The sequence below is a fragment of the Eumetopias jubatus genome, unplaced genomic scaffold (assembly GCF_037043125.1).
Source record: "Eumetopias jubatus isolate StellerSeaLion01/CBP00866 unplaced genomic scaffold, mEumJub1_p1.0 scaffold_10, whole genome shotgun sequence".
Lineage (NCBI taxonomy): Eukaryota > Metazoa > Chordata > Mammalia > Carnivora > Otariidae > Eumetopias > Eumetopias jubatus.
In genome coordinates, this window is record NW_028274816.1 from 125,860,700 (window position 1) to 125,886,703 (window position 26,004).

The 26,004-nt window shown below is 38.1% G+C and overlaps 1 protein-coding gene across 1 annotated transcript in view; it reads left to right on the top strand.

The window, feature by feature from the left end:
- EFCAB5 (EF-hand calcium binding domain 5) overlaps nucleotides 1-26,004 on the top strand; it is a 184,239-nt gene that overhangs the window by 18,582 nt on the left and 139,653 nt on the right. The window contains exons 2-4 of the mRNA XM_088028403.1: nucleotides 4,076-4,125; nucleotides 4,668-4,730; nucleotides 5,941-6,025. Coding sequence (XP_087884529.1) covers nucleotides 4,084-4,125; nucleotides 4,668-4,730; nucleotides 5,941-6,025 — 190 coding nt within the window. The 5' untranslated portion in view covers nucleotides 4,076-4,083. The remainder of the gene's footprint in view (nucleotides 1-4,075; nucleotides 4,126-4,667; nucleotides 4,731-5,940; nucleotides 6,026-26,004) is intronic.

The window sequence follows — 26,004 nt, forward strand, 5'->3', positions numbered from 1 at the left end:
TCTACTTCTTTGGGGTCCATTATTGGAAGTTTACTGTGTTCCTTTAGTGGTGTCATGTTTTCTTGATTCTTTGTGATCCCTGTCACTTTTGTAGGTGTTTGTGTGTTTGAAGAAGAGTCACCTCTTCCAGACTTTATGGAATCATTTTGGTAGGGAAAGACCTTCACCTGTATTTGGGGGCATGCTGGAACATGCCCTGACCCTTGGTCTAGTGCTGCAGGATGCCAAGTGTGAGGGTATGTAGTGCCTGTGGATGGGGATGGGTGGGGGGTGGCATGGTGTCTCATTGACTCAGGAAGCTATGGTCCATGACATCAACAACTGCATAATCCTTGGTGAGAGCTTCAGGCAGTACACAATGGCTGTGAGGACTGTTGGATTCTTTTTTTTTTTAAGATTTATTTATTTTATTTTATTTTAGAGAAAGAGAGAGAGAGCGCACCTGAGCTGGGGGAGGGGCAGAGGGAGAGGGAAAGAATCCTAAAGCAGACTCCCTGCTAAGCATGGAGCCCGACACAGGACTCGATCCCAGGACACCAAGATCATGACCTGAGCCAAAATTGTCAGATGCTTAAGCAACTGAACCACCGGGGTACCCCAGGACTGTTGGATTCTTTAACAGAACCTCCAGTCTACTGGCTAGGGACCATGCCAGACAGTGATGGTGGCCACAGCCAGTGGTGTGCACAGAGTTGGCTGTGGGGTCAGTTGAGGAGGCTGGCTGCAGGGGCCAGTTGCAGACAGATGTGCAGTAGTGAAGGTTAGGGCCCTCAGCAGGGGCTGGGACCAACTGCAGGCACATAGGCTCTGGCTGTCAATGTGTACATGGGTGACTATAGGGGCTAGCTGTAGGCATGTGTTTGGCAGGGGAGGCCAGTGATGGGAGTTGGGGCTGGTGTATTGCAGGTGTACAACTGTAGGGTTAACTGCAAGTGAGTGGAGCTATGCAGACCAATGACAGGGGTTGGGGTTCAATCCAGATCCACCAATAGCTGTACAGACCTTGGCCATTGGCATATACTTGTGGGGCTGCAGGAGCCTGCTGTGACCTATGCACAGTGGGTAGAGGCTGATAATGGGAGTCAGGCCAGCAGCGTGCAGATAAATAGCTGCAGGAATCTCCTGCCATTCTCAGCAGTTATCTCTCTCTTATCCTGGCTTTTCTTTCCTGGCCTTACCTTTAAGTGTTCATCAGCAAGGGTTTATCTTTAGCTTTTTTCTTTCTTCTCCTAGAAGATATTCTTATGGGTGAGTTCCACTAGCAGCCTCCTGCAAATGCATCTTTCTGTCAGTACCCAGGGGTTTAAGACTCATGAAATCTAGCTAAATGACATTTCTGATCTTCTATTAGTCTGACAAATCAGAATTGTGTATGATTTCTCTCTTACACTGGGAAACCCCTTCCTCAAGGATAACTGGCTACCCTTTAATATATGACTGACAGTCTTGCCAATCAAGATGCCAAATGCTGTAATTCACCAATTTATAAATCTACTGGGAGTGCATGTAAAGGGCCATTAACAGATTCACAAAAACTCTGTCTCATAGCTGACAATCTAAGTAGAATGACTCTACAATCTCATGGGTGGGAGCATGAGGTGTGCAGAATGCTATGCGTTTTGAGTAATTAAAATGCAAGTTAGTACTGTTCAGACTGGACAGTGTTTCTATCATTTTCCAGTGGAACTGATTCTGCATAACTTCCTACCAATGCACCATGATATATTTCAGTGTCATTAAGATTCTTGCTGGAAACTTCTATCAGACTACTGAATAGGTATCTTAAACGTGTTAACACCTCCAAACCCAAGCTCTTATCATTCCTCCAACCTGTTTTCTCTCCTTTCCTTATTTCATTTAATGGCATCATCATCCATTCAGCCTTCTAAATATGAAAAAAAACACTCAGTGAACATTAACTATTTCTCTTTTACTCTTTAGATCCAATTTTGCCCCCAGTCCTGATCATTATATCTGTTTTAGTTTAGGTTCCCTCAGAATAGACCCTGATCCAAGGAGTTGAGTGCAAGTTCATCTGGGAGGTGGTTCCAGGAAATAATGGTAAGGGAGTAGGGAAGTAATACAGAAAAGTGAAAGACACCTGTATCATTGGGCAGGTTGCACTGTAGACAACTGTGATTCTATCCCATTGGGGAACTCTGAGACACAGAAACATTCCACCTATGGGACTATATGCAATTTCTTATCCATCACTGGCTGAGGCTTATCCTGTAAGATATCAACTCCCACGCACTTCTCGCCTATCCCCACATTTGGACTGGCAGGAATGCTCAGACAGAATTCCAGGTGCTTGAGGTCAGAAACCATCCACAGGTACTGTAAAAGTAAAGCTGAAGGGGTATGGTTAGGGTATTGGCAATGTCTGGCAGAACCTAGACTAGAGTGAGGGCCATTTACTGCAGGTGCAACATTTCAGGTGCAAAATCTACCTTTGTTCTCTCTTCCCCCAGTCTTTCATAATTCTAGTATTTGCTGGTGGAGGTAACTTTTTAAAAGACACCAATTTGATCCCATCTATCCTGTGCTTAAAAAGCAGAGAGTAAAGTCCAAACTCCTTGATTCAGCTTGATAAACCTTTACAGATTGAAAAGTGACTTTTTCAGCCGCATCTCCTATAATTTTCTTTTATGTAAGTATGCTCTGCTCCATCAGTATTTCACTTTTTGAACTTGCATACCCTAGTGTGTATTGCTCCTTCTGCCTCAAACGTTCTTCCCCCTGCTCCTTTACACAAAAATGTCTTATTAGCCTGTTAAAATCCAGTTTAGAAATCTATCTTTCTGTGAAAACTTCCCTGACCGCCCTGGGAAAAGTAATTGCTTATTCCTCTGTGTTCCTTAGCGTTTTATATGCACCTCTACTTTTGAACTTTGCAGATTGAATTGCATCTGTTTATCGCTTTTTCCATCACTAAACTAGGAACTCTTCAAAGGAAGTTTTCCTGTTTCCCTGAGCACAAATCTTACTCATCTTTACAACCCTAATGTCTACCTGCATAGAGAAGACACCCAATAAAGGTTTATTGCATTGGATTTATCTGGGTGCATCCAAACAAAACGGATTTTAAAAGAAACGGAAGGGAACTTCTTAGCAATTTCAGGAGATGGACACCAAAAGCAAAGAAAGCAGTCTGTGAGAATGTACAGTTGGGACCTACCAAAGAAATCTATTTTATATTATTTATTATTTATGAACTACTTCAAAAAGGCTTTGAGGCAGCTATTCTAAAGTGTTGGAATCTGTTGTCTCCAAAGGCAGTAATTTCGGTTTATTCAACTAGAATATGTGCTGTTTTGATAAAAAGAAATGCAAATACTCTAGCACAGTATAAAGATACCATTTCAAATTATTCCCTAGATTGTAACTGCCCTAGAGGCAGAGGCCACGGATATAAAATTTAGTTTTTACATAGCACCTAGCCTAAATATACACAAATTCTTAAATGATTTTTGGCACAGCAATGATTTTGATAATTTGTGACCGAATTTGCAGTCATTTGCAGTGAAGTAGAGATCTGATAATTGTCCATTTTAATTCTTTAATATGAATAAACAAGATAAATCACATTCCTCTCAGAACTCCTCATTCAATAAAATGCTTTGTAGTGAGATTATTACTCTGTCTATATGCCTTTCTCACATGAATTGGGTAGCCATCAAAATTTCACTTCACCTCATCTGAATTGTTATTTCAAAAATTCATGAGGGTGATAATGTTTTTAAAAAATTCACTTGCATTATTGTTGCCGTGTGTGGGTTTCTTTTTAAAATAATAATGGTGGTGATTATTAATGGTTGAGTTTTCCTGTCTCCCTGGGTACTAGCCTAGCACTAATCTAGTTTTGGCCAGTAACAACAGCAATAACAGTAGCAGAGTTTGAAAAGTTTAGCAGTTGAGAACTTACCATTCAATAGAATGATGGCATGCATTGGGGGTTGGGGGTGATTTTGGTCTTCTGTAGTACTTTTTGTTGTTTACTAATATTTTCTTTCTCATTTTGTTATTAATATTGGTCTGGTAATACTTTTCCCTACCATTTGATGATACTTTTCAGTGGCCCAGATGAGTGAGTCAGCATCTCAAGAGGAACCCAAACCTGCTCAGGTATCTGGCTTACATAGATTTCTAACCACTTAACTATGAGAGGATTTGGAAGTCAACATTCTTGAGAAAATTGAGATGCAATATCATATTTTATCACTTAATTATTTCTCTTTTTAGTTGAAATATTCTGCATCAGGTTGTGACAAAAGTGCTGAAAAAAAGGGGGGGTCAGGGGTGCCTGGATTGCTCAGTTGGTTAAGCATCCAAATTTTGATCTCAGCTCAGTCTTGATCTCCAGGTCATGGTTCAAGCCCCGAGTTGGGCTCCATGCTGGGTACGTAGTCTACTTAAGAAAAAGGGGTTGGGGGGTGTCAAATGATAGTTGGGTCACAGTAGTCTGCTTCTAGTTGGTTGGCATTTATAACAAGTCTGTTACTGTTTGAATTTGTTAATACAGCTACTTTGTATGATTTTATTTGGTGTGATGTTTGCCTGTTACGTAAATTTTTTTACATAAAAAGCTTGCTATACTAGAGTATAAGATGTTAATTTTATCTTTAGCTTCTTTTGGATGCCACTTATTAACACTGTTTTCATTTCAGGGAGATGGAAAAGAAGACAAAGAAAGGAAAGAGGAAGCACCTGAAGTCAAAGAGCCTACTGAGGTAGAGTTTTCATGAATAATCAGATGTTAATGCTGGAGAGTAAACTGGACAAATTAGTTTCCTTATGAAGAAGGAAAAGAAAATATGTGGGTATTCAAAAAGGTAAACAAAATGGTAAATGAGAAAGAGCAAACTCATGTTAATCATTAAGCTGATTCATTTGAGTCAGTTGCAGGAAGCTTCCATGGACAGGTAAATTATTTGTGAAAAGCTATTATAAACTATAGGTAAATAAAGCATGCTTTCTAAAATCAGAACTATTACCCTGAGTACAATAACCACCAGTTTTTAGGGTAACTTCACTATTCATTCTGAAAACATAATTCCCATGTTAATAATTTAAGTAACTTTATATTTATTTGAATACAAGACTTCAATGAAGAAGAACATTCTATACAAAAGATGAGGCAATTAAAAATATGATTCACCATTAAGTTCACTAATATGAGTCTTAAAAATATGCTATTATCATTCTTTTAAAACTATGTCAGCATGAAAACAAAACAAACAAAACTACATCAGCATGAGCACAAAAAGCTATTTGCCACCATTTATTCAGAAAACCAAGCTTTAATTTCTTCAGTTAAGATGAATTATTTTTCTTTTTTTTTTTTTAAAGATTTTATTTATTTATTCATGAGAGACAGAGGGAGAGGGAGAGAGAGAAGCAGAGGGAGAAGCAGGCTCCCGCTGAGCAGGGAGCCTGATGCGGGACTCGATCCCAGGACCCTGGGATCATGACCTGAGCCGAAGGCAGATTCTTAACCATCTGAGCCACCCAGGCGCCCATGAATTATTTTTCTTTCCACCACAAACATGGAAAGTGATTCTAATAGTAAAACAGTAGCATTTTCAAAAGTCCGATTTCACATGCGGTGGTCTCAAATTATATTTCTAGAAAGTATTGTATACCTTATATAATACTTTGAGGATTAATGTACATCTGGGATAATATTCTTAGCACATCACTTTGTTAGCCACAGGAAGATGGGATGACATGTTGAGCCAATGCATTTTATCTTGTTGATGCAGTAAGACTGTGATTACTGCTTTGCTTCTAATACACAGCATTAAATTCTAGAAAAATTAAGCAGGTATGTTTGGTAACTCCTACAAGGCATTTATCTGCATTCTTTAACTGGGAGAGTTGATGTACCTTTGAGGAAAAGGTTTCTTTTCTCAGAAATTCATGTTTCTTTTCTTCTTTCAGAGTTCACAGAGTGAACCAGGCAGCTTTGCATTAGACACCCTCAGCAATGAGGCAGAAACAACAGCAGATGAAATCAAATCCCAAGGTAGAGAACTAGCCTTCCCCCTATACAGTGGAATTTAAAATATTTATATTTTCATTGGGGATGCATTCCTTAAGATTTTACCTTTAAAAAAATATAATCCAAGGGGTATTTTAAATTTGGGAAATAGTTAAAAATGTACTCCCCTCACCATCTATTAATACTTTCGAGGCAACTTTATTCATCTTGTGCTTAAAGAGAAAATTTAGCTGAGAGCTGACTGACGCATACCCATTAATACAAAAATAAGATGAAGAACACAAGTGATTTGGCAGGCTTATTGTTTTTTGTTTGTTTGTTTGTTTCTCCTTTTTACCTCTGTACTTTGACCACACATTTATTCTGTTTGACTTCTAGCCCCATCCTTAACCCAAATCCCACATAATTATGCTCATTGGAAATTTATAGGATCAGAGACAAAAAAATAAGTGGGAAAGACATTCATCCCTGTCATTACAGTTCTTCTAACTTCAGATACTTAGTGAAATCCTGTGCAATAAAAATTCTTGACACTGTCTGAAATTTAACAATTTAATTAATTGAAATTTGCTTCTATTCATTTTAAAGCATTAAGTGTTTAGTATGTGCTAGGCTGTGATAGATTGAATTATAATAATAATTATTAAAGCATTTTCTAAACTATAAATTGCTATATAGATACTACTTATAACTTTTAGGTACTTATTTTTCTCCAAAGCGTTTTCTGTCTGTTAAACCAACTAAAAGCAATTATTTACTATTTTTTCTTATTAACATACATTATAATACGTACACATTAAGAACCAAACTTTCCAACACGTATTCTGTTTTTATTGTAAACTCATAATATTTTCATAGCTTCACTAACTTCTAAAAAGTTTCTTGGACTGTCCCTCTCCACTGCCTCTCCCCGCAACCCTCGCTCCCACCCTCCACCACTATTACTGCTACATATACTTTACCTTTACCTTAATCATTTCAGCCAGGTTTTTTTTTTTAAGTTTATTTATTTATTTTTAGTAATCTCTAACATGTAAGGTGGGGCTTGAACTTATGACCCCGAGATCAAAAGTTGCAAGCTCTTCTGACAGAGCCAGCCAGATGCCCTTCAGCCAGGTTTTTAAATGAACTCTTTCATTTTAAACATGCCAAACAAAATTGTTATAAATTTAATTAGGTTTTCACTTTAATCGGTTTGTGACCAAATTTGCACATACAAAACTTCACACATGTATTCCATAATGTGACTGATTGCCTCTCTAGAAAACTTACCAATCAAGAGTTTGTGGTATTTTCCTGTTCTTGTACTTTCAATTTCCGTTATTGCTTTTCAATGTATGGTAGAGGGGAGTGTGTTTTGTTTAAGTCTATTCACCCCAGTATATGATATATACTGAAAACACTGCAATTGCTTATTGCAGTATCAATTGCAATGCATTATACTTCTTTATTCAGTGACCAGTCACTATTAAGCCTAATATTTTAAATCTCTCTTTGTAAACGTGTGTGTGTGTGTGTGAGAGAGTGTGTAAGAAGTGGGAATAGGAACTGTTAATTTAATTTCAACATAACAAAGGAAGGGTCTTTATTCTTGTTACATACTTGTCAAAATTAAAATTATGTTATCTTCTCAGGCAGCTCTCAGAATGCACTCAAATACAGATCTTTGCAAAGAAAATATTGTGTTTAAGTATACGTGTGAATTCCTCATTTCTTTATCCTAGTTATTGTACTTTTCAGGATATGAGCTTAACTGACATTTTGAGAAGCCATTTTTTGAAAATATGTTTGTTCAGAGTGCCTGGCTGGCTCAGTTGGTAGGGCGTGCAACTTTTGATCTTAGGGATTTAAGTTCAAGCCCCATGTTGGATGTAGAGATTAGTTAAAAATAAAATATTAAAAGAGAGAAAATATGTTTGCTCAAATCTGTTCTTATTTCATAGCCCTAAGATTAACAAAGTTTTGTAGGAAAATTCCTTTTCCTACAGCTATTGAATCTTGATTCCAATAGTATTTAATAGTGCTTCTTTTCCTCCTTTCTAGTCATTCTACCTTCTGTACAAATGTTAGAATCAAGCCAGCTGAGTTTCAGACAGGGCTTTTTTTTTTTTTTAATTTAATTTTATTATGTTATGTTAGTCACCATATAATACATGATTAGTTTTTTTAATTTTTTTATTTTAAAGATTTTTATTTATTTATTGGGAGAGAGAGAATGGTAGAGAGAGAGCATGAGAGGGAAGAAGGTCAGAGGGAGAAGCAGACTCCCCGCCGAGCAGGGAGCCCGATGCGGGACTCGATCCCAGGACTCCAGGATCATGACCTGAGCCGAAGGCAGACGCTTAACCGACTGAGCCACCCAGGCGCCCCCATCATTAGTTTTTGATGTAGTGATCCACGATTATTGTTTTTGTATAACACCCAGTGCTCCATGCAGTACATGCTCTCCTTAATACCCATCACCAGGCTGACACATCCCCCCACCCCCTCCCCTGTAAAACCCTGTTTGTTTCTCAGAGTCCATAGTCTCTCACAGTTTGTCTCTCCCTCCGATTTCCCCCCCTTCATTTTTCCCATCCTCCTAATGTCCTCCATGCTGTTCCTTATGTTCCACAAATAAGTGAAACCATATGATAATTGACTTTCTCTGCTTGACTTATTTTACTTAGCATAATCTCCAGTCCCATCCACATTGATGTAAAAGTTGGGTATTCATCCTTTCTGATGGCTGAGTAATATTCCATTGTATATATGGGCCACATCTTTTTTATCCATTCATCTGTTGAAGGGCATCTTGGCTCTTTCCACAGTTTGGCTATTGCGGACATTGCTGCTGTGAACATTGGGGTGCATATGGCCCTTCTTTTCACTACATCTATGTCTTTGGGGTAAATACCCAGTACTGCAATTGCTGGGTCATAGGGTAGCTCTATTTTTAATTTTTTGAGGAATCTCCACACTGTTTTCCATAGTGGCTATACCAACTTGCATTCCCACCAACAGTGTAAGAGGGTTCCCCTTTCTCCACAACCTCTCCAACATTTGTTGTTTCTTGCCTTGTCAATTTTTGCCATTCTAACTGGTGTAAGGTGGTATCTCAATGTAGTTTTGATTTTAATTTCCCTGATGGCTAATGATGATGGACATTTTTTCATGTGTCTGTTAGCCATTTGTATGTCTTCTTTGGAGAAGTCAGACAGGGCTTGTATTTAAGGAGAACATCACAAATTTAGTTGAATAGCCTTGCTGGATCAATTTGCACCAGTTTAATCAGTAGCCAGTCCCACTAATGTTATAAGCCCTCTTGTGAAGAATCTGCTAAAGCTTATTAGAATGTGGATAATAATTCATTCCTATATATGCCCTTAAATAGGTTTGTACCAAGGCCATTCCCAGCAGGGAGCAATGAACTAAGTGCAAGAAATGATAAAAGTCATTTTTAAGGATGGACCTTTCAAAATATGAATATGGAATTCTTTTGTGTCCCTACTTATTTAGTTGGAAGCATTTATGCCCAAAGTACCCGAGTAAGTCTTTGTATGTTAGAAGGTGGATTAATACAGGGGTGAAGGTGTACATGTTGGGGAAGAATTTGAAAGGTTTTTAATGCTATGAAGTGTTTAGGAAGGTAATCCTGAAAAAGAATTCTGGTGCTTAGCATAGTGCCTGCCACAAAATGAGGCATCATTATTATTAAGTAAATGTATAATGAATCAGTCAATCTGTAAAAGGTTTGGGAATGTCCAAGCATAAACCTGCTAAAAAACCCAGTACCTGTTTGAAACTATATTCAGTTGAACCTCAGAATTTGCCCTTGGGCAGTGCTATAATTTATGGTCCTTGAACTCAGAGGTCACTCAGTCAAAAGACAGCTGCAGATAGGCTTGCTTAGAATTCTGATTTATTAACCCTACTATTGCTGTGCCTCCTTTTCTTTTCTTGGTTTTATGGCTCTAAGAGAGAAGTGTTTGACTAGAGTTGTAACCAAATGCACATCTTCTTCCACTCTGCATATCAGTGCAAACACTAGGATTATTGCTTAGCAATCTATCATAGCCAAGCACACTAGAGAAGCACTAGCAGTCTGCAGCAAGTTAGAGAATGTCCTAGTTCATGTGTGAGTGTGCATATGAACCATGGCACATGGGTAGATATTAAGTTGCTATGCATCTGTAGCACTACCTTTAGAGCAGGAGAGGATACTCTTTGGGTTATGCTGGAGAGGGTAAAAGCAAAGAGAGTAACAGTAGAACCCACAGACTTTAAAGAATTTCTCTCTTTCACACTTATTTAAAACAAGAACAAAATCATTGTATGTTAATGAGCATTGGATGAACCAGAGTGGAAACATCCCCTCCCCCTCAAAAATGTGACTAACTTGTTGGCAAATCCAACTGAGAGGTAAGGGAGAGCGTTTATACTACCTTCCTTACTGCCCCCATATTGGAATAAGAGAATTAGCCAAAGAGGAAATAAAAACTTGGGAGGAGATTCATAAATACTATTTGCTATTGGACATAAGACATTCTTTAGATTAAATACTGGCTTTTCAAGAGTTTCCTCATACACTACTTAATTTTTTCCTGGGCAGAAAGATGGATACTATCTAGGTAGGATATAAAAAAATTCTTCAGAGTATTCTCAATAAGTCTAGGAATTTCTAAGGAAATTTCTAAGGAAATTTTAAATAAATAAATAAAACAAATTTAAAAATATCTGTGGGTAACTTCCCCCCAAAAATGAGAATAAGAATGTACATTGCAGTATGGTCATATAATGAAATACTATGAAGCAGTGAAAAATGAATGAACTAGTTATAACTGCACCAAAAATAATAAGATACCTTAGGAATAAACCTAACCAAAGAGGTGTAAGACATGTACTCTGAAACTATAGAAAACACTGATGAAATAAATTGAAGATGACACAAAGAAATATAAAGACATTCCATGCTCATGGATTGGAAGAACAAATATTGTTAAAATATCTATACTACCCAAAGCAACCTATGGATTTAATGCAATCCTTATCACAATACCAAGAGCATTTTTCACAGAACTAGAATGAACAATCCTAAATTTATTATGGAACCTTATAGGACCCCAAATAGCCAAAGCAATTTTGAAAAAGAAAAGCAAAGTTGGAGGCATCACAATTCCAGACTTTCTTTCTTTCTTTCTTTCTTTCTTTCTTTCTTTCTTTCTTTCTTTCTTTCTTTCTTTCTTTCTTTCTTTCTTTGACAGAGAGAGAGACAGGCCAACTCTTTTTTAAAAATCTTTTTAAATTTTCATTTTTACAGTTACATTCTATCCTTTCATTGTATTTAATTTTATTTTTGTACATATATTTTTCTTTCTTTACAATTTGGAATGAGGTTTCTTCTAACAAACAGATGAAAATACACCCAGAATCTAGTGCATGACTCTGTTCCCTTCACCTGTCTGATCATATTCTCTTATTTTTCAACCTCCTCCTCCTCCTTCTCCTTCTCCTCCTTCTTCTTCTCCTTCTTCTTCTTCCTCGTCTTCTTCTTTTGTTAAAGTCTTTTTAATTTTCATCCTTACAGTTACATTCTATCCTTTCATTGTTTTAATTTTATTTTTGTATATATATGTTTTTCTTTCTTTACAATTTTGGAATTTAGTTTCTTCTAACAAACAGACTAAAATATACTCAGGATATAGTGTATTGCTCTGTTCTGTTCACCTGTCTGTTTATATTCCTTCTTTTTCTTTTTTGTCTTTTAATTTTAATTTTTATAGTTACATTCTATTCTTTCATTGTATTTAATTTCATTTTTATACATATATAAGTTTTTCTTTCTTTACAATTTTGGGATCTAGTTTTCTAAAAAAAAAAAAAAAAACAGACCAAAATACACACAGAATCTAGTGTATTGCTCTATTCTGCTCACATGTCTGATTATATTCTCTTCTTTTTAATTTTCTTTTTTCAGTTTTGGATTTCTTCTGATTTGTTTAGTGTATATTTCTCTGGGGTCGTTGTTTCCATTTTAGTATTTTGTTCTCTCATCTATTCTTCTCTGGACAGAATGACAAGATGTTAAAACTCACCTCAAAAAAGAGAACAAGAGGTAATATGACTGCTATGGACCTAATCAGTATGGATATAAGTAAGATGTTGGAACTAGGGTTAAGAATAACTATTATAAAGATACTAGCTGGGCTTGAAAAAAGCATAGAAGACACTAGAGAATCCCTTTCTGGAGAAATAAAAGAACTAAAATCTAATCAAGTCAAAATCAAAAAGGCTACTAACGAGATGCAATAAAAAATGGAGGCTCTAAGTGCTAGGATAAATGAGGTAGAAGAGAGAATTAGTGATATAGAAGACCAAATGATGGAGAATAAAGAAGCTGGAAAAAAGAGAGATAAACAACTACTGGATCACCAGGGGAGAATTCTAGAGATAAGTGATACCATAAAGTGAAACAATATTAGAATAATTGGAATCCCAGAAGAGGAAAGAGAGAGAGGGGCTGAAGGTATATTGGAGCAAATTATAGTGGAGAACTTTCCTAATCTGGGGAAGGAAACAGGCATCAAAATCCAGGAGGCAGAGAACCCCACTCAAAATCAATAAAAATAGCTCAAAACCCCAACATATAATAGTGACATTTCTCTTTGTCTCATAGACAAAGAGAAAATCCTGAAAGCAGCTCAGGACAAGAGGTCTGTAACCTACATGGGTAGAAACATTAGACTGGCAGCAGACCTATCCACAGAGACCTGGCAGGCCAGAAAGGACTGGCATGATATATCCAGGTTGCTAAAAGAGAGAAATATGCAGCCAATACTTTATCCAGCTAGGCTGTCATCCAAAATAGAAGGAGTCATAAAAAGCTTCCAGGACAAACAGAAACTAAAAAAATTTGTGATCACCAAACCAGCCCTACAAGAAATATTAAAAGGGATCCTCTAAGCAAAGCAAGGAACAGAGACAATATACAGTAACAGTCACTTTACAGGTAATACAATGGCACCAAATTCATATCTTTCAATAGTTACTCTGAACGTAAATGGGCTAAATGCCCCAATCAAAAGACACAGGGTATCAGATTGAATAAAAAGCAGGACCCATTGATATGCTGTCTGCAAGAGACTCATTTTAGACCCAAAGATACCTCCAGATTGAAAATGAGGGGGTGGAAAACCATTTATCATGCTAATGGACACCAAAAGAAAGGTGGGGTGGCAATCTTTATATCAGATAAATTAGATTTTAAACCAAAGATATAATAAGAGATGAGGAAGGACACTATATCATAATTAAAGGGTCTATCCAACAAGAAGATCTAGCATTTGTAAATATTTATGCCCCTAACATAGGAGCAGCCAATCATATAAAGCAATTAATAACAAAATTAAAGAAACACATTGATAATAATACAATAATAGTAGGGGACTTTAACACCCCACTCACTGCAATGGACAGATCATCTAAGCAGAAGATCAACAAGGAAACAAGGGCTTCCAGATGGAGACCAGATGGACTTCACAGATTTATTCAGAGCATTCCATCCCAAAGCAACAGAATACACATTCTTCTCTAGTGCCCATGGAACATTCTCCAGAATAGATCACCTACTGGTCACAAATCAGATCTCAACTGGTACCAAAAGATTGGGATCATTCTCTGAATATTTTCAGACCACAGTGCTTTGAAACTTTAACTCAATCACAAAAGTAAACTTGGGAAGACCAAAAATACATGGACGCCAAAGAACATCCTACTAGAGAATGAATGGGTCAACCAGGAAATTAAAGAAGAATTTTAAAAATTCATGGAAACAAATGAAAATGAAAAGACAACTGTTCAAAACCTGTGGGATGCAGCAAATGTGGTCCTAAGAGGGAAGTATATAGCAATACAAGCCTTTCTCAAGAAACAAGAAAGGTCTCAAATATACAACTAACCTTACACCTAAAGGAGCTGGAGAAGGAACAGCAAGTCAAGCCTAAACCCAGCAGGAGAAGAGAAGTAATAAAGATTAGAACAGAAATCAATGAAATAGAAACAGATCAACAAAAGAATAGTAGAACAGATCAACAAAACTAGGAGTTGGTTCTTTGAAAGAATTAACAAGATTGATAAACCCCTGGCCAGACTAGTAGAATAGTAGAACAGATCAACAAAACTACAAGCTGGTTCTTTGAAAGAATTGACAAGATTGATAAACCCCTGGCCAGACTTACCAAGAAGAAAAGAGAATGGACCCAAATAAATAAAATCATAAATGAAAGAGGAGCGATCACAACCAATACCAAAGAAATACAATTATATGAACATATTATGAGCAACTATATGCCAACAAATTAAGCAATCTGGAAGAAATGGATGCATTCCTAGAGACATATAAACTACCAAAACTGAAACAGAAAGAAATAGAAAACCTGAACAGACCCATAACCAGCAAGGAAATTGAAGCAGTCATCAAAAATCTCCAAACAAACAAAAGCCCAGGGCCAGATGGCTTCCCAGGGGAATTCTACCAAACATTTAAAGAAGAATTAATACCTATTCTTCTGAAGCTGTTTCAAAAAATAGAAATGGAAGGAAAACTTCCAAACTCTTTCTATGAGGCCAGCATTACTTTGATCCCAAAACCAGACAAAGACCCCACCAAAAAGGAGAATGACAGACAGATATCCCTGATGAACATGGATACAAAAATTCTCACCAAAATATTAGCCAATAGGATCCAACAGTACATTAAAAGGATTATTTACCACGATCAAGTGGGATTTATTTCTGGTCTGCAAGTGTGGTTTGTCATCGGCAATCAATCAATGTGATACACTACATCAATGAAAAAAAAAGGACAAGAACCATATGATCTTCTCAATAGATGCAGAAAAAGCATTTGACAAAGTACAGCATCCTTTCTTCATTAAAACTCTCCACAGTGTAGGAATAGAAGCAACGTACCTCAATATCATTAAAGCCATATATGAAAAGCCCACAGCAAATATTCTCAATGGGGAAAAACTGAGAGATTTCCCCCTAAGGTCAGGAACATGGCAGGGATGTCCACTATCACCACTGTCATTCAACATAGTACTAGAAGTTCTAGCCTCAGCAATTGGACAACAAAAAGAAATAAAAGGCATCCGGATCAGCAAAGAAGAGGTCAAACTCGCACTCTTTGCAGATGACATGATACTTTATCTGGAAAACCCCAAAGACTCCACCCCAAAATTGCTAGAACTCATACAGGAATTCAGCAAAGTGGCAGGTTATAAAATCAATGCACAGAAATCAGTTGCATTTCTATACACTAACAATGAGACAGAAGAAGGAGAAATTAGGGACTTGATCCCATTTACAATTGCACCAAAAACGATAAAATACCTAGAAATAAACCTAACCAAAGAAGCAAAGGATCTGTACTCTAAAAACTATAGAAAATTCTTCTTGGAGCAAGACAGCGGAGGAGTAGGAGACCTGGATTTCGTCTGGTCTCAGGAATTCAGCTGAATAGGGATCAAACCATTCTGAACACCTACGAACTCAACAGGAGATCAAAGAAGAGAGTAGCAACAACTCTCTGAACAGAAAAGCGACCACTTTCTGGAAGGTAGGACGTGCGGAGAAGTGAATCCGAGGCGATATTCGGGAGGATAGACGGCGGGGGAGGGGGCCTCCGTCGGCCGCTTCTGGCAAGTGATAGAGCTGCAGAGCACAAAATTGGAACTTTTAGAAGTCGGTTCCGCTGAGGGACGTCACTCCAGTGGCTAAGCGGGAGGTGGAAACCTCGCGGTACAGTGTGGACTCAGGACCCTTGGGTCACAGAAAGACCGGGGGTGCCTGAGTGCAGCAGAGCTCAGGTATTGGAGCGAGGAAGCCGCTGCAGAGACAGAGCCGAGGCACAGGCTCGCAGCTCAGGGTGGCCATAAACTGTGACCCCCGGCCCACTTGGGCCACTGCGCCTCCAGCAGGAACCCAACAAGCAGCAGAGCCGGGGAGACTCCCCTCCCTCCCCCAGGAGGAGCGGCGGGGAAGCGCACCTCAGGGATCTGCTGGGTTTGGAGATCCACATGGGGTTGGGTGCCAGAGATAGAAATGCTCGGTCACAGGCCGGGTGAGTGTGGAGTGCGGCTGGAGGCCAGGGAGACGGGAGTGATTGACTGCTTTTCTCTGGGGGTGCACTGAGGAGCGGGGCCCCGAGTTCTCAGCTCCTCCGGGCAGAGAGTGGGAGGCCACCATTTTCACCCTGGTCCTCCAAAGCTGTGCCAAGAGCTTGCAGGGAACAAAAGCTCCTGAGAGCAAACCCAAGCAGCTTGCTTAGCCCGGACCGACAACGGCGGGACAATTCTGCCTCTGGCAAAGACATTTGGGAACCACGGCAACAGGCCCCTCCCCCAGAAGATCAGCACGAACAGCCAGCAAGCCAAGACCAAGTTTACCGATCAAGGAGAACGGGAGAACTCCAGCGCTAGGGGAATACTGCACATAGAATTCATGGCTTTTTTACCATGATTCATTAGTTTTTCAAAGTTAATTTTTTTAACTGTTTTTTGAATTTTTCTTTTTCCCTTTTTCAACCAACATCTTACCAATCCCTTTTTTAAAAAAACATTTTTTATTTTTCATTTTTAGAGTCATATTTTATCCCTTCATAGTAGTTACCCTTATTTTTGGCATATATATATGTTCTTCTCTCTTTAAAATTTTGATATACAGTTTCTTCTAACAGATCAAAATATACCCTAAATCACTAGTGTATGGCTTTGTTCTAGTCTCCTGCCTGATCACAGTCTCTCCCATTTTTTTTCTTTTCTTTTTTCTTTTTTTAAAATCTTCTTCTTTCTTCTTTCAAACAACTTCTTATCAATTCCATTTATAAAACCTTTTATAAGTTTCATCTTTACAATCATCTTCCATCCCTTCATTGTATCAATCCTTATTTTGTACATATATAAGTCTTTCTTCCTTTAAAATTTTAGGAGGCACTTTCTTCTAACAGACCAAAATACACCCAAAATCTAGTGTGTGGCACTAATCTATGCACTAGCCTGATCATATTTGATCATATTCTGGTTTTTTTTGTTTTGTTCTGTTTTTGTTTGTTTTTATCTTTTTCTTTTTTTTCTCTTTCTTTTTTCTTTCTTTCCCTTTCTTTTCCCCTGGTTTCAGGTCTTTTCTGATTTGTATAGAGTATATTTGCTGGGGACGTTGTTAACCTGTTAGCATTTTGTTCTCTCATTTATCTGTTCTCCTCTGGACAAAATGACAAGACGAAAAAAATCACCTCAGCAAAAAGAACAAGAGGTAGTACCATCTGCCAGGGACCTACTCAATACTGACATTAGTACGATGTCAGACCTAGAGTTCAGAATCATGACTTTAAAGATACTAGCTGGGCTTGAAAAAACCGTGGAAGTTATTAGAGAAACCCTTTCTGGAGAAATAAAAGAACTAAAATCTAACCAAGTCAAAATCAAAAAGGCTATTTATGAGGTGCAATAAAAATGGGGGCACTAACTGCTAGGATAAATGAGGCAGAAGAGAGAATCAGCGATATAGAAGACCAAATGATGGAAAATAAAGAGGCTGAGAAAAAGAGAGATAAACAACTACAGGATCACGAGGGCAGAATTCGAGAGATAAGCGATACCATAAGACAAAACAACATTGGAATAATTGGGATCCCAGAAGAAGAAGAAAGAGAGAGAGGGGCAGAAGGAATATTGGAGCAAATAATAGCAGAGAACTTCCCTAATGTGGGGAAGGAAACAGGCATCAAAATCCAGGAGGCACAGAGAACCCCTCTCAAAATCAATAAAAATAGGTCAACACCCCGACATCTAATAGTAAAACTTACGAGTCTCAGAGACAAAGAGAAAATCCTGAAAGCATCTCGGGACAAGAGATATGTAACCTACAATGGCAGAAACATTAGATTGGCAACAGACCTATCCACAGAGACCTGGCAGGCCAGAAAGGACTGGCATGATATCTTTAGAGCACTAAATGAGAAAAATATGCAGCCAAGAATACTATATCCAGCAAGGCTGTCATTGAAAATAGAAGGAGAGGTAAAAAGCTTCCAGGACAAACAAAAACTAAAGGAATTTGCAAACACAAAACCAGTCCTAAAAGAAATATTGAGAGGGGTCCTCTAAGCAAAGAGAGAGCCTAAAAGCAGCATAGATCAGAAAGGAGCACAGACAATATACAGTAACAGTCACCTTACAGGCAATACAATGGCACTAAATTCATATCTTTCAATAGTTACCCTGAACAGGCTATCAGATTGGATTAAAAAACAAGACCCATCAATATGCTGTCTGCAAGAGACTCATTTTAGATCCAAAGACACCCCCAGATTGAAAGTGAGGGGGTGGAAAACCATTTACCATGCTAATGGACACCAAAAGAAAGCTGGGGTGGCAATTCTTATATCAGACAAATGAGATTTTAAAACAAAGACTGTAATAAGAGATGAAGAAGGACACTCTATCTTACTGAAAGGGTCTATCCAACAAGAAGATCTAACAATTGTAAATATCTATGCCCCTAACATGGGAGCAGCCACTTTTATAAGGCAATTAATAACAAAAGCAAAGAAACACATTGACAACAATACAATAATAGTGGGGGACTTTAACACTCCCTGACTGAAATGGACAGATCATCTAAGCAAAAGATCAACAAGGAAATAAAGACTTTAAATGAAACACTGGACCAAATGAACTTCACAGACATATTCAGAACATTCCATCCCAAAGCAACGGAATACACATTCTTCTCTAGTGCCCATGGAATGTTCTCCAGAATTGATCATATCCTAGATCACAAATCAGGTCTCAACCGATACCAAAAGATTGGGATTATTCCTTGCACATTTTCAGACCACAGTGCTTTGAAACTAGAACTCAATCACAAGAGGAAAGTTGGAAAGAACTCAAATACATGGAGGCTAAAGAGCATCCTACTAAAGAATGAATGGGTCACACAAAGGAAATTAAAGAAGAATTTAAAAAATTCATGGAAACCAATGAAAATGAAAACACAACTGTTCAAAATCTTTGGGATACAGCAAAGGCAGTCCTGAGAGGAAAGTATATAGCAATACAAGCCTTTCTCAAGAAAAAAAAGGTCTCAAATACACAACCTAACCCTACACCTAAAGGAGCTAGAGAAAGAACAGCAAATGAAGCCTAAACCCAGCAGGAGAAGAGAAATAATAAAGATCAGAGCAGAAATCAATGAAATAGAAACCAAAAGAACAGTAGAACAGATCAATGAAATTCGGAGCTGATTCTTTGAAAGAATTAACAAGATTGATAAACCGCTGCCCAGACTTATCAAAAAGAAAAGAGAAATGACCCAAATCAACAAAATCATGAATGAAAGAGGAGAGATCACAACCAACACCAAAGAAATACAAAGAATTATAAGAACATATTATGAGCAACTCTATGCCAGCATATTAGATAACCTGGAAGAAATGGGTGCATTCCTAGAGATGTATCAACTACCAAAACTGAACCAGGAAGAAATAGAAAACCTGAACAGACCTATAATCACTAAGGAATTGAAGCAGTCATCAAAAATCTCCCAACAAACAAAAGCCCAGGGCCAGATGGCTTCCCAGGGGAATTCTATCAAACATTTCAAGAAGAATTAATACCTATTCTCCTGAAACCGTTCCAAAAAATAGAAATGGAAGGAAAACTTCCAAACTCATTTTATGAGGCCACCATTACCTTGATCCCCAAACCAGACAAAGACCCCATCAAAAAGGAGAATTACAGACCAATATCCTTGATGAACATGGATGCAAAAATTCTCACCAAAATACTAGCCAATAGGATCCAACAGTACATTAAAAGGATTATTCACCACGACCAAGTGGGATTTATCCCTGGGCTGCAAGGTTGGTTCAACATCTGCAAAATCAATCAACGTGATACAATACATTAACAAAAGAAAGAACAGGAGTCATATGATCCTCTCAATAGATGCAGAAAAAGCATTTGACAAAGTACAGCATCCTTTCTTGATCAAAACTCTTCAGAGTATAGGGATAGAGGGTACATACCTCAATATCATAAAAGCCATCTATGAAAAACCTACAGCGAATATCATTCTCAATGGGGAAAAGCTGAGAGCTTTTCCCCTAAGGTCAGGAATGCGGCAGGGATGTCCACTATCACCACTGCTATTCAACATAGTGTTAGAAGTCCTAGCCACAGCAATCAGACAACAAAAAGAAATCAAAGGCATCCAAATCGGCAAAGAGGCGATCAAACTCTCACTCTTTGCAGATGATATGATACTGTATGTGGAAAACCCAAAAGACTCCACCCCAAAACGGCTAGAACTCATACAGGAATTCAGTAAAGTAGCAGGATATAAAATCAATGCACAGAAATCAGTGGCATTCCTATACACCAACAACAAGACAGAAGAGAGACAAATCAAGGAGTCGATCCCATGTACAATTGCACCCAAAACCATAAGATACCTAGGAATAAATTGAATCAAAGAGGCAAAGGATCTGTACTCAGAAAACTATAAAATACTCATGAAAGAAATTGAAGAAGACACAAAGAAATGGAAAAACGTTCCATGCTCATGGATTGGAAGAACAAACATTGTGAAGATGTCAATGCTACCTAGAGCAATCGACACATTCAATGCAATCCCCATCAAAATACCATCCACTTTTTTCAAAGCAATGGAACAAATAATCCTAAAATTTGTATGGAACCAGAAGAGACCCCGAATAGCCAGAGGAATATTGAAAAACAAAAGCAAAGCTGGCGGCATCACAATTCCGGACTTCCAGCTCTATTACAAAGCTGTCATCATCAAGACAGTATGGTACTGGCACAAAAACAGACACACAGATCAATGGAACAGAATCGAGAGCCCAGAAATGGACCCTCAACTCTACAGTCAACTCATCTTCGACAAAGCAGGAAAGAATGTCCAATGGCAAAAAGACAGTCTCTTCAACAAATGGTGTTGGGAAAATTGGACAGCCACATGCAGAAGAATGAAACTGGACCATTTCCTTACACCACACACAAAAATAGACTCCAAATGGTTGAAAGACCTAAATGTGAGACAGGAGTCCATCAGAATCCTAAAGGAGAACAGAGGCAGCAACCTCTTCGACCTCAGCCACAGCAACTTCTTCCTAGAAACATCGCCAAAGGTAAGGGAAGCAAGGGCAAAAATGAACTATTGGGATTTCATCAAGACAAAAAGCTTTTGCACAACAAAAGAAACAGTCCACAAAAGCAAAAGACAACCGACAGAATGGGAGAAGATATTTGCAAATGACATATCAGATAAAGGGCTAGTATCCAAAATCTATAAAGAACTTATCAAACTCAACACCCAAAGAACAAATGATCCGATCACGAAATGGGCAGAAGACATGAACAGACATTTTTCCAAAGAAGACATCCAAATGGCCAACAGACACATGAAAAAGTGCTCCAGATCGCTCGGCCTCAGGGAAATCCAAATCAAAACCTCAATGAGATACCACCTCACACCAGTCAGAATGGCTAGAATTAACAAGTCAGGAAACGACAGATGTTGGCAGGGATGTGGAGAAAGGGGAACCCTCCTACACTGTTGGTGGGAATGCAAGCTGGTGCAGCCACTCTGGAAAACAGTATGGAGGTTTCTCAAACAGTTGAAAATAGAGCTACCATACGATCCAGCAATTGCACTACTGGGTATTTACCCCAAAGATACAAATGTAGGGATCCGAAGGGGTACGTGCACCCCAATGTTTATACCAGCAATGTCCACAATAGCCAAACTGTGGAAAGAGCCAAGATGTCCATCGACAGATGAATGGATAAAGAAGAGGTGGTATATATACACAATGGAATATTATGCAGCCATCAAAAGGAATGAGATCTTGCCATTCGCAACGACGTAGATGGAACTGGAGGGTGTTATGCTGAGTGAAATAAGTCAATCAGAGAAAGACATGTATCATATGACCTCGCTGATATGAGGAATTCTTAATCTCAGGAAACAAACTGAGGGTTGCTGGAGTGGTGGAGGTTGGGAGGGATGGGGTGGCTGGGTGATAGACATTGGGGAGGGTATGTGCTATGGTGAGCACTGTGAATTGTGCAATACTGTTGAATCACAGGTCTGTACCTCTGAAACAAATAATTCAACATATGTTAAGAAAAAAGAAAAAAAAGAAGATAGCAGGAGGGGAAGAATGAAGGGGAGTAAGTCGGATGGGGAGATGAACCATGAGAGACAATGGACTCTGAAAAACAAACTGAGGGTTCTAGAGGGGAGGAGGGTAGGGGGATGGGTTAGCCTGGTGATGGATATTAAAGAGGGCACATTCTGCGTGGAGCACTGGGTGTTATGCACAAACAATGAATCATGGAACACTACATCAAAAACTAATGATGTAATATATGGTGATTAACATAACAATAAAAAATTTAAAAAAAAAAAAGAAAGCTTGCCTCCTCCATGGCTTTTAAGGACACAAGGAACACACCCATGGAATAAGAGGTGGTGATTCACCAAATTAGAATTACTCTAACCAACCACAATGTAAAATCTTTGGAGAAAGTATGTACTGCCTTACTTGATCAGAGGCAAAAAGGTAAAGAATCGCAAAGTGAAAGGAAAGTTCAGATGCCTACCAAGACTCTGAGAATCAATATAAGAAAACTTGCGGTGAAGTTTCTAAGACTTAGGGATCATTTTCAGGTAAGGATCCACAAGCGACTACTTGATTTGCACAGTCCTTCTGAGATTGTTAAGCATATTACTTCCATCAGTATTGAGCCAAAAGTTGAGGTTGAAGTCACCTTGCAGTTGCTTAAATCAACCTTTTAAATAAATTGATTATCGGGACACCTGGGTGGCTCAGTTAGTTGAGCCGCTGCCTTAGCCTGGGGTCATGATCCCAGCATCCTGTAATGAGCCCCGTGTCCGGCTCCCTGATCAGTGGGGAGCCTGCTTCTCCCTCTGCCTGCAGCTCCTCCTGCTTGTGCTCTCTCTCTCTCTGACAAATAAATAAAATCTTAAAAAAAAATAAGTAAATAGATAATTAGTTGTTAAAAAATATACCTATATATAGATATCCTAGTTATTAGCAATAACTGATTAAAAATATAATTTTTCAAAGTTTCTTTCTATAATAGCTACAAAATTGGAAAATATCTAGAGATAAACCAAACAAAAATGTGTTAAGACCAATATGGAAAAAACCATAAAACTTTTGGTACTGGCAGGATAGACATATGTAAATGTAATAGAATTGGAACTACAGAACTAAACCCATATGTCCATGACCAACTAATTTTTGACAAAAGTGCCAAGATCATTCAATGGGGGAAAAATTGTCTCTTCAGCAAATGGTGCTATAAAAACTGGATATCCACACGGGAAAAAATGAAGTTGGACCTCTACCTCACATCATATACAAAAATTAACTATCTCTAATAGACATATAGAGAACACTCTACCCAACAACAACAGAATTCACATTCTTCTCAAATGCACATGGGATATCCTTCAGATAGACCATATGTTAGGCCACAAAATAAATCTCAATAAATTTAAAAACATAGATATCACATAAAGTATCTTCTTTGACCAAAACAGGATGAAGTCAGAAATCAATAACAGAAGAAAAACTGGAAAATTCACAAATCTGTGATACTTTAAACACACACACTCTTAAACACCAATGAACCAAAGAAGAAATCACAAGGGAAATAGAAAATTCTTAGAGATGAATGAAAATGAAAATACAACATACCGAAGCTTATGGGATACCGTGAAAGTAGTGCTCAGAAGGAAACTTAGAGCCGTGACTACATTAAAAAAAGAAGACCTCAAATCAATAACCGAACTTCACATCTTTTTTTAAAGATTGATTGATTGATTGATTTGAGAGAAAGAGTGCACGGGAAGACACGCACACACCTGCGTGAGTTGGGGGAGGGGCAGAGGAAGAGAATCCCCAAGCCGACTCCCTCCTGAGCTTGGAGCCCAGCTCACAACCCATGAGATCATGACCTGAGTCAAACCCAAGAGTCAGAGGCTCCACTGACTGAGCCACCCAGGTGTTTCAAACCTAACTTCACATCTTAATGGACTAAAAAAAGAAGAGCAAAATAAACTCAGAACTGAAGCAGAAGGAAGGCAGAAGGAAGGAAATAATAAAGATTAGAATGGAGATAAACAAAATAGAGAATAGAAAAACAGTAGAGAACATCAATAAAATCAGAAGTTAGTTTTTTAAAAAGGTCAACTAATTGACAAACCTTTAGCTAGACTGGCAAAGAAAAAGAAAAGATATGAATAACTAAAATAAGAAACGAGAGTGAGAACATTACCACCAGTCTCACAGAGATAAAAAGAATAATCTAGAATAAGTGGACGAATTCCTTGAAACACAAAAATTATCTAAACTGACTCAAAAAGAAACAGAAAATCTCAACAGACCTATAGTAAGTAAAGAGATTGAATCAGTAATCAAAATCCTCCCGGCAAAGAAAAGTCCTGGACTGGATGGCTTCAACAGTGCAATCAAACATCTAAAGAATTAAAATCAGGGACCCCTGGCTGGCTCAGTCAGGAGTGTGGAGTGTGTGATTCTTGATCTCTGGGTTGTGAGCTTGAGCCCCACGTTGGGTGTAGAGATTACTTAAAAATATATTTTTTTAAAAAAAAATAAAATAAACATAAAATAAAATAAAATCAATCCTTACCAAGCTCTTCCCAAAGAATTGAAGGGGACGGAATGATTTCTAACTCATTCTATGAGGCCAGCATTATTCTGATACCAAAAGCAGATAAAGACACCACAAGAAAAGAAAATTGCAGACCAATATTCCTTTTGAATACAGACGCAAAAATCCTCAACAAGATATTAGCAAATCAAATCCAAGAGCATAGTCATAGGATTATTTACCATGATCAAGTGAGATTTATCCCAGAAATGCAATTGTGATCCAACATAAGACAATCAATCAGGGTAATTACTCACATTAATACAATGAAGGGAAAAAAACACATAATCACCTCAACTGATGTAGAAAAGGTATTTGACAGAATCCAACACCATTTCATGATTTTAAAAAAAACCTCCTCAGAAAACTAGCAACAGAGGGGAAATTCCTCAGAATGATAAATGATATTTATTTAAAAACCCAGTTAACATCATACTTAGTGGTGAAAGACTGAAAACTTTCCCCTTAAGATCAGAAAAAAGACAAGGATACACACTTTTTAAATTTTAATTTAATTTTATTATGTTATGTTAATCATCATACATTACATCATTAGTTTCTGATGCAGTGTTCCCTGATTCGTTGTTTGTGTATAAAACCCAGTGCTCCATTCAATACGTGCCCTCTTTAATACCCATTACCAGGCTAACCCATCCCCCCACTCTCCTCCCCTCTAGAATCCTCAATTTGTTTCTCAGAGTTCATAGTCTCTCATGGTTCGTCTCCCCCTCCGATTTCCCCCCCTTCATTTTTCCCTTCCTACTAGCTTCTTCTTTATTTCTTTTTTTAACATATAATGTATTATTCGTTTCAGAGGTACAGGTCTGTGCTTCAACAGTCTTATACAATTCACAGCACTCACCATAGCACATACCCTCCCCAATGTCTATCACCCAGCCACCCCATCCCTTCCCTCCCCCACCACTCCAGGAACCCTGAGTTCATTTCCTGAAATTAAGAATTCCTCATATCAGTGAGATCATATAATACGTGTCTTTCTTTGGTTGACTTATTTCGCTTAGCATAATACCCTCTAGTTCTATCTATGTCATTGCAAATGGCAAGATTTCAGGGGTTTTGATGGCTGCATAATATTCCATTCTGGGTGGAAATATATAAAATAGAATATTATATATATATATATATATATATATATATATCACATCTTTTTTATCCATTCATCTGCTGATGGACATCTTGGCTCTTTCCACAGTTTGGCTATTGTGGACAACACTG